This window comes from Hipposideros armiger, unplaced genomic scaffold, assembly GCF_001890085.2.
Source record: "Hipposideros armiger isolate ML-2016 unplaced genomic scaffold, ASM189008v1 scaffold_13, whole genome shotgun sequence".
NCBI classification, from domain to species: domain Eukaryota; kingdom Metazoa; phylum Chordata; class Mammalia; order Chiroptera; family Hipposideridae; genus Hipposideros; species Hipposideros armiger.
In genome coordinates, this window is record NW_017731363.1 from 5,018,628 (window position 1) to 5,032,872 (window position 14,245).

Sequence of the window (14,245 nt, forward strand, 5' to 3'; positions counted from 1 at the left end):
TACTGAAAGAAGGCATGGGAGCCACTGAGCAGAGAGCTTAGGAGCGGATCTCTCTGGTACCCCAGAAGCGGGCAGGACACTCAGGCGCCCTGAGCACCCAGCCCTCTGTGGGCTGCTGAGATGGCCGGGGGGCCGGGGACCTCACCTCGTCCTCCCGCAGCTTCTGTCTCCTCTTCTCTTCCACTGCAGCCCTCTTCTGGTCCTCTCGCTGCCGCTGCTCCTCCAGTTTCCGCCATCGCTCCTCAATTTGCTTTTCGTACTGGAGCTTGGCTCTTTTCTGCTTCTCTAGGATCTGCTGCTCCCGGGCAGCTGGGAGAAGGAGAGTGGAAGAGAGGGGGCATTAGCAGAGCATTCCACACCATTTCAATCAAAAGCAAAAACGCAGAAGCAAGAGACCCAAAACAGAGCCCGCTGGGCTCGCAGGCTGCAGTAACTGAGATAAGGGGTTCTGGCACCTCGGCCACTAGCTGGGCAACCCTGGGTATGTTAACCACATGGTCTCTCTGTTTTGGTTTCCTCCTCTGTGAAATGGGGACCCTCATGTTTGCAACATCACAGTGTTGTGAGTACACAGGAAGTGCCCCTAAGTGGGAGCTGTTTCTATTATTGCTATCTTTAAGTCAGACTTGTCACACTGGCTAAGCCATACATACTCTGGTAGAGAAATGAGTTGTAAGGGTATGTTCATTCGAAACACGTTAACTGCGCACACTCCACGCACCCGACACCAAGCTAGGCAAAGGTGTGTAAACACATGAAGAAGATCGCCTTCCCCCATGAGAGGATTCCTAAAGGGGCCTTAACGCCACCTAGTCGAGTCAGGGAAAGGTTCCCTGCAGGACGCAATGCCTGAGCCAACCAGCAGGAGGCAGTCAAGTAGAACTTGAAAGCTGCTCATTTGTCACAATTCAGTGGGGAAATCACCATCTACCTACGTCAGCACTCCCTGTGGGGACACGCTGTACTTATCCATCGATAGCCTGCAAGAGGTAAGACAGCCTCTCTCGACCGGGTTCCTCATTCTAACATAGAAAATGTCTTAATGCTGATTTCTCAGTTCTCCCAAGGATGTCCCTTCTAGATGTCCTGGAGAGAGCCTCAGTGAGTGCTCACAGAGGGTGGCTGAGGGGCGGGGGCAGCGACTGGTTCTCATTCTTCACCATGCTACCCATAGCCTCCAGCACAGTGCCTGGAACACAGCGCAGGCTCAGTGTTTGCTGGGTGAGTAAATGAACTGCTCAGAGAATTACATGACTGTGAACGTGCCAGCCACGGTGTGGGTTCCCCAGTTCTCCGTGTTCATCTAATGACTGTCCTAGTTCTCATCCAAGTCAGTCACAAATTTCTAAGGCTCCTGAAATAAGACACCACCATATCTCCACTTCCTTGGAACTGAACAGGCAAAGGGCACAACTTACCAAGATATTTTTCTCTTTCTTCTCTTCTTTCTTTAGCTAGTCTTTGTCTCTCATCGGTTTTTAAAAACCCATCCATGCCTACAAGAAAGAAAACACAATGAAACACTTCTTCACTCTTTCTCTATCTGTTGAGTACCCAGGGTGGGTCTGGCCACAGGCACAGGTCACCCACCACCACTGCTTTGTCCTCAGAGGCCTGATCTGTCACTCCCCACACCACACACACACACACACACACACACACACACACACACACGGCCCACCCCGGGAGCTGAGGGGCGACAGCCACAACTTGCACACTTACCCACCAACGCCACCCACCAACGCCAGCCCAGAGAACCAAGCCCTTCCTCTAGTCCTCTGTCCCTGGGCTTGGCCCTGGAGGGGTCAGAAAATGTTACAAGTGACAAAGAGGCCTGGCAGTGTGCAGAAAAGCCAACCAGGCCTCCCTCAGCTTGGCTCCCAGGGGAGGGCACAAGCACAGAAGTAGACACGATCATGACATAGATAATGTGAACATTCTACCTTCTGGAAGGAACCAACTGTGGGGGGAGGGGAGGACATGTTTGAGTACAACACTCCAGTTTGATTTCGTTTCTGCTAAGTTTGTTCCAGTGTCACTCTTAGCATTTTAGAATCACAAAGAAGCAATATCTCTATTTGTCATTTAACTACCTACAAAAAATACAATGGAGCAAATGGTGGTTCCCCTAAAATATCTGGCTGGGACGCATCCCAGGAGCTCCTCACCTCTTCTACAGGCCCCTAAAGGGCACTCCAAATCAAAAATGAATGATCTTCATGGTCATTTTAGGATAGGAAATAATTTAGTGCTCTTGGTCACAATCGGTCAGTCCTGAGTATTATTTATATCATGTTCCAGAACAAGATTTGGGAGAAATTGGCTTTAGTGTTAGCACAACCAGTTCACTTTCCCAGTGCCTGGGCGCTTCTCCCTGGTAGCATGATGCGCTGACTTCATAGTGTGCCCCCAACAATGGTACCCTGCGGCCCCTCTCCCGAACACTCCTGTCTTGTCCAGGACAGGGACCTGGAGGCCTCGACTACAGTGTGGGTACGGGAGCACGGACGGGGATAGGCGCGATCAACACTGCATTGTCACGATTCCCCACCAGCATCTGCTTTTGCAGCCTGGATTATGGATTAGGGATATTACCTGGACAGATAAGCACTGGAAAATCAACTGGGACTACAAGTGCCACTCCCCATGTTTGTTTTCAGTCAACTCTATCATTACGAAGCTACCAACAACATAAACGGCATCAAAACCATCAAGGCCTGACTTAGCTTCTCACTGCTGGCCCCCACACTCTCTTCCCAGCTTGACCTCAGCACTGCCCCTTTCTCCCAAGCACCTTGAAGCTCAAAATGCCTCCTTTCCCACACCACCCCGGCACCTGTTTAAACCCCACACACTTTCAAGACCCCACAGGTCTCCAGGCCCCGGGATGCACTGTGCTCCCTCGTGGAGGTGGAACCCTAATTTCATTCTGCTTGGTTGGTGTGTTCTCCTCTAACTTGGTCTCTCTGAGGAGAGGGGGGGGGGCTCCGGAGCCACCACGGTGGCTGAAAGCATCTCTGGTTCACACAGCTCAGGCCACTGCCCCCACCCACAGTGGCCCCAAGGTACACACACAGTGCTCAACGGTAGGCATGCAGCCAGTGGAAGGGGAGCAGGGAGAAAGGGCCTAAATACTTTCAGGCTCCAGTCTCTACCTCACAAGTCTGATTAGTAAGAATATGTTCTGTGTGAAAAGCTACCAAGAAAAGTCTAGGAGCGCTGGTGAGCTGCTTGTGTTGGCGCCCACATCCACTCGTCTGCCCAGCAGGACCTGCACCTCACTCTGTATTGCCCATGCCACCCTCCAGGTGTTACCGGGCCTGCCCCATTGCTAAGGTACAGCCTGAGAACCATAAAAAGTGTTCTTCAAACAAAAGAAAAAAGAAAACAAAACCAAAAACCTGAGGGACAAGGGCCAAACAGAAGGCTGTTATTTCCAGGGACTTGCATGATTCTAGGCTGCCCCCTTGTGGGCACTTGGAAGAGTCACACCTTCAAATCTTGCTTTCCAGAAATATCTTCATCATCACGCTCAGAGTTGTCATCACCTGCTTTGTCATAACAGGTGACAATCGAGCAGTTACTGCAGACCAAGTGCACTGCTTGGATTTGCTTGGCCCAATCACCCTGTGACGATGGAGGTATTATCATGATCCTCACCTTATAGGTGCAGAAAGGAAGGCACAGAGAGGTTAATTAACTTGCCCAAGGTCACACCATCAGAAGTGGGGAAGCCAGGTTCCAATTGAAGAACCTCATTCTGGGACCCACACTCTAATTACTGTTTCCCTCTGTGGCTCTCCAGCAAAGCAGGAAGCGTAATAGCTTAAGCTTAGTTCCCATGAGTGAAAGTCGTGACCCAGTATCTAAGGCAGGAAACAAATTCCATCCTCGTCCCAGGAATGAGCCTGCAAATTTGGGGAGCAGTGCGAGTCTAAGTCATTACAGAACTAACAGCAAGCACTGCTGGGAGCCACTGCCTAGGCAGGCTAATTATTTGCTTCCTCTTAAACTGATGGTTTGGAAATGTTTGCTCAAGGATGGTTTAGAGAAACTAATGAGGCTGGGTGGGGAAGAAGGGTCGCCAGGGAACCCTGGGGACAACTGCGGCAAGCAATTCTGCTTTGGTGCCACTGAGAGGGGTGGAGTGATTCGAACAGCCCAACATGGGTAAACCTGGAGTTTCCGTACTGTCGTAAGGCAGCCATGAGCCACATGTGGCCATTTAAATTTAACAAAATCAAAATCAAATGCAGTTAAAAGCCCAGTTCCTCAGTCACGCTGGGCACATTTCAGGCACTCAGTAGCCACACGGGGCTGGTGGTCACCGTACTAGACAGCACTGAGTGAGAGGCCTGGTGGCTCAGTCCTGTATTCCCTTTCTTCCCGTTTAGCTGCTCCGGGACACATTTGGAGAAGGAATATCTCTTGAGTTCAATGAGGGTTGAGTTTTGCTGGGTGAGTAGGGCCAGGGGAGGGCCTCATCCCTCCACTAAGCGTCTGCCTCTCCTGATTAAAAGAACTGTCAAGCGCTCTAGTGGCAAAGGAAACAAAAGAAAAAGTAAATGAATGGGACTACGTCAAAGTAAAAAGCTTCTGCACAGCAAGGGAAACCATCAACAAAGCAAAAAAGGCAACCAACAGAATGGGAGAAGGTATTTGCAAATGATATTTCTGATAAGGGATTCAATATCCAAAATATCTAAAGTAACAATCTGATTTAAAAATGGGTAGAAGACCTGAATAGACATTTTCCAAGTAAGACATACAGATGACCAACAGGGCACATGAAAAGATGCTCAACATCACTAATTATTAGGAAAATGCAAATCAAAACCACAATGAGACATCACCTCTCACCTGTCAGAATGGCTATTATCAAAAAGACAAAAAATAACAAGTGCTGGAGACGATGTGGAGAAAAGGTACCCCTTGTGCACTCTTGGAAATATAAATTGGTGCAGTGGCTATGCAGAACAATATGGAGGTTCCTCAAAAAAATTAAAAATAGAACTACTATATGATCCAGCAATTCCATTTCTAGGTATTTATCAAAAGAAAATGAAAACACTAATCTGAAAAGATATATGCATCACCATGTTCATCGCAGCATTATTCTCAATAGCCAAGATATGGAAACAGCCTAAGTGTCCCCTGACAGGTGAATGGATAAAGATGTGGTACATGTATACAATGGAATACTACTCTGCCATGAGAAAAGATGGAATAGTGCCATTTGTGACAACATGGATGGATCTTGAGATTATCATGCTAAGTGAAATAAGTCAGGTGGAAAGGATAAAAAAAGTGTATGATTTCACTCACATGTAGAATATAAAACAAAAGACAAATAAATGAACAACCAAAACCAAACCAAAACAAACAGAGATAACAGATTGGTAGTTACCAGAGGGGAAATGGGGTGGAGAATGGACAAAATGGGTAAAGGGGGTCAATTATATGGTGATGAATGGAAACTAGACTTTGGGTGACGAGCATGCTACAGCGTGTACAGATATCAAATTATAATGTACACTGGAAACAATGTTACTAACCAATGTTATCTCGATAAAAACAAAAAAGAGTTGTCAAGCAAACATTTCCAGAATATCCACTTGAAGAGAAGCCGAATAATTAACTCACATCTTCACATCTCCAACTTCCACCTTGAGACTCCTGATGACCCGCCAGGGGTCCCTGCTGAGAGGCCCTGGGCTTATCCTGAGGGAATATCCTGTGCTTCTGGTGTGAAGTACAAACCAGACAGCCCCTATTTGTTAGGGGCCATGGACTTGACCAGCTATTACCGCTAATGCAACATAGTCAGAGGCATCGAGCTAGACTATGATGAACAGCCCCAGGGCAAGGACCTTAATACCTGAACACTAACGATACCAGGAGACCTCCTCTAAAGGCACAGTACATTAAGAGTTCATGTTGAATTCAGTTCCAAAAGGAAGCCTTCTTTCTGTATGGCCCAAAGTCCTAAAAAAATGTTTCGTTTTCCTACCCAATCACCCCTTGTCCCTTGTATTATATGTGTACACTTGTCTCTCTGTTATTAAATCAGAGTCCCAATTTTATCTCCAAACCCCATGAGAACAGATGGAGAAAGCGCTTGCCAGGGGGCAGGGAAGAGGGACTATCAATGGGCATCACGAAGGGTCCTTGTGGTGATGGGAATGTTCTAACATCCTGGCTGTGGCTGTGGTACAGTGCTGCCAGTTGGCACCACTGGGGGAAGTGGGTAAAGGGTACATGGGATCACTCTGTACTACTGCTTATAACTATGTAAATCTACAATGACCTTAAAATACAAAGTTTCAATTTAAAAAAAATCTGGCCCAGGAGTGAAGCCCTGGGAGCCACCCAAAGACAAAGAGGGAGCACAAGTGTCCCACCCAGGAGAACAAGGGGCGACCATGGCAGAGGCATGTCTGCCCCATTCTTGATGCGGTTAATGCTTCCTAGGACACCACCATTCCAGTAACGCGCACCCCTGAAACGGAGGCCTTTCCCTGGGCAATGCACTTCTACAGGAAATGAGACTGAAACAGGGGTATTGAGCTGCTAAACAACGATTTTATGTTAACAGAACAGCATAAAATTCCATGCTTCACTGACTTGCTCTTGCTTGGAGTAACTTCCTGTTATCCTTGGGCTGCAGCAACACATTTTTAAAAACTGATTTTAAAATGAATTTTATTAGCCTGAAGCACTCTCCCACTAGAATATTAATGAGATGGTATTAGTCAATTATTCATGGTAGTGGTAATAACTATTATCGAAATACAAAGTTTTTAAGGGAAGCCAGCTGTGTTCGACTTTTAAAAATTGCACTAAATGAATTTTAAAGTACCCTTCCCAATCATACTCACTTCCACACAACTGCAATGTCCAGAAAAAAAAAGAAGGGAACCAGGAGTGAAGAGCTCATCAAATGGGAAGTCCAATGCCAGGCAGCCCCTCCCCCAGGTGCCGTCCCCTCTGTGGCCAGGCATTCACACGTGACTCCACGGTGACTCGCTCATGCTGTACTGGGAGACCACTGGTTCTCCCAATGGAGTCTTCACAATGGAGTCACCTGGGCAGCTTTAAAACGTACAGGTGCCTGTGTCTCCCTCCCAGAGACTGACCGAGGCGTCACAGGTGTGGCCAGGCATTGGTGCTTAAAAAGCTCCCATGTGACTCAGTGTTCAGCTTCTTCCTTTTTGAGCCTTTTGAGCCTTGCCTTTGCGCGTGGCCCACTCCAAACTCTTTGGAATGTAATTTCTCTTCTAATAATGGGCCCTTGAGCCATTCTCTACTGCTCAGGCCCACTTCTACTTCTTTGAAATGTACTATCTCTTCAAATAAACTACTTTTTCAGTACTTTACTCCGGCATCTCGTTCAATTCTTTGCTCGAGTTGTCAAGGACCTGGACTTTGCGCTGAGAAGGGCCCACTCTCCGACAACAGCACCCCCAGAATTAATCTCACCTGTGGCCTTCCCAGTCTCCCAGGTTACTGGTTTTACTTTTTCCTCTCAAGTATCCAGATAATATATCTGGTTCCAAGAAAGCATTTTTTAAATTAAATTTATTGGGATAACATTGGTTAATAACATTATATAAATTTCAAGTGTACAACTTTAGAACATGACATCTGTATACTCTATTGTGTGGTCACCATGCAAAGTCTAGTGTCCTTCTATCACCATATATTTCACCCTCACCCCTTACCCTACGGTAACCATGATTCTGTTGTTAGTACCTATGAGTCTGTTTGTTTTGTTTGTTGCTTTTTGTTTTATATCCCACATTGAGTGAAATCATACGGCTCTTGTCCTTTTCTACCCACTTATTTCATCACTTAGCAGAATACCCTCAGGATCCATCCATGTTGTCACAAATGGTGGTAATTCCATCCTTTTTTATGGCTGAATAATATTCCGTTGTATATATACCACATCTTTATCCATTCATCTGTCAAAGGACATTTGGGTTGCTTCCATGTCTTGCCTATTGTGAATAATGTTTCAGTGAACATAGGTGTGCATATATATCTTTATGAACAGTGTTTTTAAATGTTTCAGGTAGATACCCAGAAGAGGGATTGCTGGGTCATATGGAAATCCTACTCTTAAGTTTTTTGAGGCACCTTGGATACTGTTTTCCATAGCGGCTGTACCAATTTACATTCCCATCAGCAGTATGCAAGGGTTCCTTTTTCTCCACAACCTCTCCAATGCTTGTTACTACTACTTGTCTTGTTGATAATAACCATTCTAATAGGTGTAAGGTGGTATCTCATTGTGGTTTTGACTTGCATTTCCCTTATAGTTAATGATCCAACAAAGCAATTTTAATAGAATGCAAATGTTTGTGGTTCATTTGAGCATGTAAAAATCATATCTCCCCATAAAGTGTCTTTGCCACACAATCTCAAGAGCTTTCTTATTATATTTTGTAAAACTGGGGAGCAAAAATTAACATTGGCAAGTTGAAAGAAAATAGTCTGTTACTGTTTGTTTAAAAAAAGGAGGGAGGGGATAAAATACTGCCAGTAAATGATGTGTTGTGAGAAAGTTATTGTGATTACATGAAATTATGTAAGTGAAGAACTTTCCGTTATAATAAATGCTCATTAAATGTTAGTGGCCATTGTTTTTAGTGGGGGTTTTATTTCGAGATTAAAGAAATGGAGCCTCAAAAAAAGTCAAATGACTCACCCAATGTCATATTAAGTGGAAGGACTCGCATTATCTCTCTGAGCCTTTAATCCTTTGTGGTTTCTCCTAGACTCTGCTATTTCCTGGGGGGCAGGGAGGCAGGATCACATTCAGATCAACAAAGGGCAAGAAGGTGGAAATTCCACGCAGCGGTAATGGTATATGCAAAAACATGCTAGAAAACAGTCAAAGCCTTAAATCTCATTGAACTTCAATCCTCCCAGTGGGAAATGAAAATCAACTGACAGAATCTAGAGCCTTTTTCATGTTTGCAGGAGGGTATATTGTATTTGTTCAGAAAGCATGACATATTCTTGCCTCATATTTTCAATTAAAATCTCAGAATCCATTATAATCCCAAAGGGTCAGTCAACTTTCCACTTAAAGTTCGTTCCTTTTGGAGCTAAATCCCAGTTCCCGGTAGGTCCAGTCAGCGTCCATCCGTATCTCAGGATGACTGCTTTAATGCTGTGGATTGTGATGGAAACCAACAGCACCAACAGCTAAAGAAGATTCTTGTCTGGCAACCTGCTTTTTCTCTAAAATGAAATTCATATCCATTAAAGGTACTCTGAGAATATTAATAAATCAGCCCTGAACACTGTTAAAATCAGGGCTTAATCATACTAGTACACAATGTACAAAAAACTCTAAAAAGTAAATTTAATGCATTATTGGCACTTTCAAAATCCCAAATCATGGAATTTCAGTGGAAGAGCTCTCAGGGGCCCAGTTCAACCCTCTACTTGCTTCAAGCCAGAGACCTGGGTGCTCCCTCTCCTCCACCAGAAAGAACTGTCTTTATCCTCTCAGCATCCTCCATTCCGCTCATGCAACGTGGTGGCTCAGTTCTTGGGCTTCTGTTACACAGATGGAGAACGCAGGTAGAAAGGGTTTCAGGACTGCAAGAAGCGAATCAGCTGTGATTATTGGAAAGGGAAGCAAAAGCTGTATGAGGGTGCAAAAAAAGAGAAGTGAGGGGGGAGGCAAGGGACTCAGGAGCCATGTTAGGCTGCCTCTAGGGAGAATTCTGCCTGGGAGTTGAGCACAGGAAGGGTTCTGAATGACTCTGGGAAGGTATGGGGTGGTGGTGGTGGGAGCCAGAGGAACAGACATAGCTGCAGGTTATAATTCAATCCTGACACGTTTCTAATCTCCAGTAAAGATATGTATTGCTTTTAATCTGTTTTCATTGCTGAATTTTATTTCTTTGGCTCACACATGGGGGCTGGTATTTATTTGGAATATTTTAGAAACAAATGCCTAGACAGGAACTAACCTCAGGGGAATCACAGGGTTACAGAGACACTTCAGTGGCCATGTATTTCATTTTCTGTCTCTGATAAGAGCGGAACTAGGTGGCTTCCACTGCAATTTGTGTCTTTGGAAGATGCCATTTCTCCCAATAGCTTAGTAACTCAGCTGAGATTTGGACGGGGCCTGGGAACATGCATTTCCAACAAGTTCCCAGGTGATGCTGATGCTCCAGATCTGCGGACCACACTTTGAGAACTTCTGATCTAATCAATTTCTCACCTGCTATAACCCAGGTGTCAAAATACATTTAAAAACATGTATACAGATACCAAAAAGTCTTGGAAAGAAAGAAGTGGAGAAACAGGGAACTACATAAGCAAATACACAAATCTATGCTGTTATTATGTTTCGTAAAATACACTTGCTAAATTCCTAGGGGTTCCTTTTAAAACAGCTAACTGAATTACATTTTCCAGAAAAACGCAGACGCAATAAGTGTATTACTAAATGACTCAAATGATTCCCGAACAATTTTAAATCACAATTGCACGGCTAAGAGAACAACTGGTTTTTGGTTTTTTTTTAGTGTAGAACTGGGTGAAGTCCAAACACTCATGAAGAGCAAAGCACTTTGACATCAAGGTCAAACAATAATGAGAGTGGATGTCCTCCTCCTCATCCTGGACCCTGGCACGTAATCCTCACCCGCCTGCCATGAAACCCTCTGCACAGGGTTACTGGAAGAAGGCGCACCAGCTGGGCCCTGTAGTGACTGCTCCACGTGTCCTCTTCTGTAAAATGGAGGGGACAGTGGCGCCCCTCTTATTCACAGGCAGCAGTGAGAGTGACTGCAGGCACAGCTTCCAGGTTGAAGTGGGAGTTCATCAAACTGACCTATTCCGTGTTAGCTACTCTGTTCCTGTGTGTGGCTCTTCCTTTCACCACTGAGGTCTTCTGCATATTCGCCACCACACCAAGCATGCCGCCTTTCCTAAGGGGCGATCAGATAGGGTGCGCGCAACACTGCCAGGGTAAAACCAGGGCGGGCGTTCTTTTTCCATAAAAATTATACTAGAACAGGGATATGTCCCGTTGTTTTCATCTTCTGCCAAGGTTATCAGTTATCAATCACCGTTTGAGTCTACACATGTGGGCACACGCTCCTTCTGGTAAATCAGTAGGGATGAGAGTCTGTCTTTAGCAGGGTAAGTAACGTCTAACTAAAAAAAGAATACGTAGATGACATTTTACAAACACTAATTGTGAGGGCGGTATATGACCACGCTGTTCTTCACAGTTTCAACAGTAAATTGCCCAATTATATTCGTACCCACATATTTAGCTGTCCCAGTAATTCCCACACCAGCAACTCAGATATGCCGCCCAGAACCAAGTGAAAACGTGCCAAGTTATATAAAATTCAACTGCGCCCAATTTGGGGAAGTGTACCCATATTCATGGGCCAGACTGTTTTTCTAAAAGTACCATTTATTAAGCACCTATTTCCTGCCAGACCTTACGGTCTCCAAATGTTATTTGCTGTTCACAATAATCGTAGGAGGTGGGAGGCATCCCCATTTTAGAGACAAGGAAATTGAGACTCAGAGAGGTTAAGAAATCTGTCCAAAGTCACAGCTGCTATGTAGCAAAGCTTGGATTTGAAGCCAGTCGGGCTGACTCACAAGATGACGGCCTCAACTCAATACTGAGAGGGAAGGAAGGGCACTGAAAGAAAGAGCACTGACCGAGGGGTCTCGATGTCCAGACGCTGGGAGCTGTTCTTCCTGGGAGGCATGAAGGAGCGTGGTAAGAAGGTGGGCTCAGCCTGGGCTCTGAATCCCTGCTCAGCACACGCTAACTGTGATCACTGGGGAGGCATCTAAGCCTCAGTTTTTCTCGTCTGTTAAATAGTGCTAATAGTAGTAACTGTCGTAGAGTAATGCGAAGCTTGAAGATGAGTATGTATAAAAGCTCTTAGCAGATATTAAATGCCTAATACATATTAGCTAATGTCACCACCACCACCATCGATTTAGATATGGCCCTTAAATGTAATGTAAATGCCAGTGCTTAGGACTTACTGAGCTCTCAGAAACCATTTGCGTTCATCAGTGTCATTATCGTCACCCTACCACTGCCAAGGTTACTACTAGAGTCTGGAAGTAGCCCCTGATCACCCGTGAACTTTACACCTGCTTGAAACTTTAAACATTCTTTCAAATCTGTAATGTCTTCAGCTCCCCCCCAGCTCCCCAGCAGGGGACCCATGGGGCATCTCAGAAACTCTTGCTCCAGCCTGGGGCCCTGGCAGGCTGACCTCCAACTGGTAGAGGACTACTATGCTAATGAGGGGGCCTGGGCAAGGCAATGTCCGCACTTGTCAAAAATCACCCCATGGTACAGTTGAAATGTGTGCGGTTTAGTGTATGATACCTATTTTTAGTGCTACTACAACAAATAGAAATGGCAAAATTCAGTGCTGGCTGACCTGCCATATGTCCTTACTGCCCAAGGTTGCAAAGGATAATAACCCTGGATCTCCCAGGCCACCGCATCCTCACTGTGGCCCAGTGAGGAGGCAGAGGACTCGGTCTCCAAGGTCAGCATGGAAGGTAGGAGGTATGCCTCACTAGGGTTGGCCGGCGTGGGGATTGAAGTCACCTGCAAAGGCCCAGGGATTGGCTTGAGCTGCAGGGCTCTTGAAGAACAACTCATGATCAAGAGTTAAGGGTCTAATAAGCCAGCTCCTTGGTCCTGGACACTGTTCTTTTCCCCAGTCACTGTTAACCTGCCCTTCTCATGATGTTAACCATCTCCGCCCCACACCAGATCCCAGCTACCAATGACCAAATGGCCTGGCTCTGCCTACAGCCACCAGTAAAATTGTCTCCGCTAGATCACTTCCCCATTCACACATAAAGCTTGGCCCTGGGGGCTTCTTCTTAGCTCCATCCGTGTCACGTGCCCAACGGGACCCCAGTCAAGGGACCTGGAGTAAATCCCTTCACACCCTAGAGCTTCAGGCTCCTCTTCTGTAAAGCAAGAACATTACTGCCTCCTTCCCAGGCTCATGGGGAGCCTTGGGAAACGCCTGGCAGCAGAGTTATCACAGTTGGCTCCCTTGCCCTGATGAAACATGAGAACACAGACCAAACAAGCTGTGGCAGAAGCTCACTAGGGCCCTGAGCCCCGGGCCATGGAATTGTAAGCTCCATATTCTAGTCTTCCCAAGAACCCCACAAAATTCCCCCAGGAAACCCCCCGCAACTTCCTAAGAGGTCAGAGTTTCCATTCTAAGATTTGTTCTGCCTACCTGATACTTTACTTAGAAGGTGAGATGAACAAAGTCAAAGGTACCTAAAAAAAGACAATGAATGGCTAGAAAAATTCAACTTAATTACTGACTGAGCACCATTGTGCACAAACTTAACTCCCATCCTGGCTCCTCAGGTGGGAGGCAGGAGTCACCCGGGTGCCTGTGTTTCTACAATAAATTAAATAAATTATTTCAAAGGGACCCAATATGCACAGCGTATTCTATTCTCAATATGATTTGCCAGTTAAATGAAACCTACATAATTTTCCCTCTACCCTTCTGAGTGCTTGGCTGGGATCCCCTGTAATACAAAGACAAGTTTAATAACATGTATACTTCCTGTATACATGGCAGAGTACACAAAAACAGTAAAACTCTCCAAGGAGGCCCAAGCCACCACCTTAAATAGCATCATCAGCTAAAGACAAAAGAAAGGTGTCTGTGTGTGTGTGTGTGTGTGTGTGTGTGTTCATGGAAGGTGAGAGGAGGAAATGTTTGTTAAACAAAGGTTGCCCTGCCCTGCAGATAAGTCTCTCAGGTGACACTGTGACCTCTAGTAATAGCTCTCTTCCTTGTACAGGTCCCCTTTCTAAGGTTCATTTCCTTTACAAATGTAGACTTTCCTTATCAAAGGGTAACCTCTGCGGTTTTCAGAGTTTCTCCAGTATCTGCAGTTTCTCAAAATAATCCTTATGCCAAAGAGGCATTATTTGGCATATTCTGCCCCCCTTCAATAGCTAAGCTCAGGGCTCACCCAGGTAGCTGGGTGGCTATGTGCTGAGGTCCACCCAGCCAGCCTTCTTCACAGTGTGGCGTCCGCACAATCATCTCTCCTCTACCTCCCCTGCTCTGTGCATCTCTGGTCATCAGAACTGTCTGCAGCCACATGAATTTGGAGTCTACCTATCCTGTCAGGATGATTCTGATATTCTCCCCCTCCCTCCCTCCCTCCCTCCCTCCCT

General features: G+C 45.9%; 1 protein-coding gene across 9 annotated transcripts in view; it reads right to left on the reverse strand.

Annotated features, from left to right (window-relative positions):
* Positions 1–14,245, reverse strand: part of MAP7D2 (MAP7 domain containing 2) — a 111,821-nt gene that overhangs the window by 58,781 nt on the left and 38,795 nt on the right. For all 9 annotated transcript variants that reach the window (XM_019667249.1, XM_019667214.1, XM_019667203.1 and 6 more), the window contains exons 2-3: positions 1,419–1,496; positions 146–309 (exon numbers count right to left, since the gene is read on the reverse strand). In XM_019667249.1, coding sequence (XP_019522794.1) covers positions 146–309; positions 1,419–1,496 — 242 coding nt within the window. The remainder of the gene's footprint in view (positions 1–145; positions 310–1,418; positions 1,497–14,245) is intronic.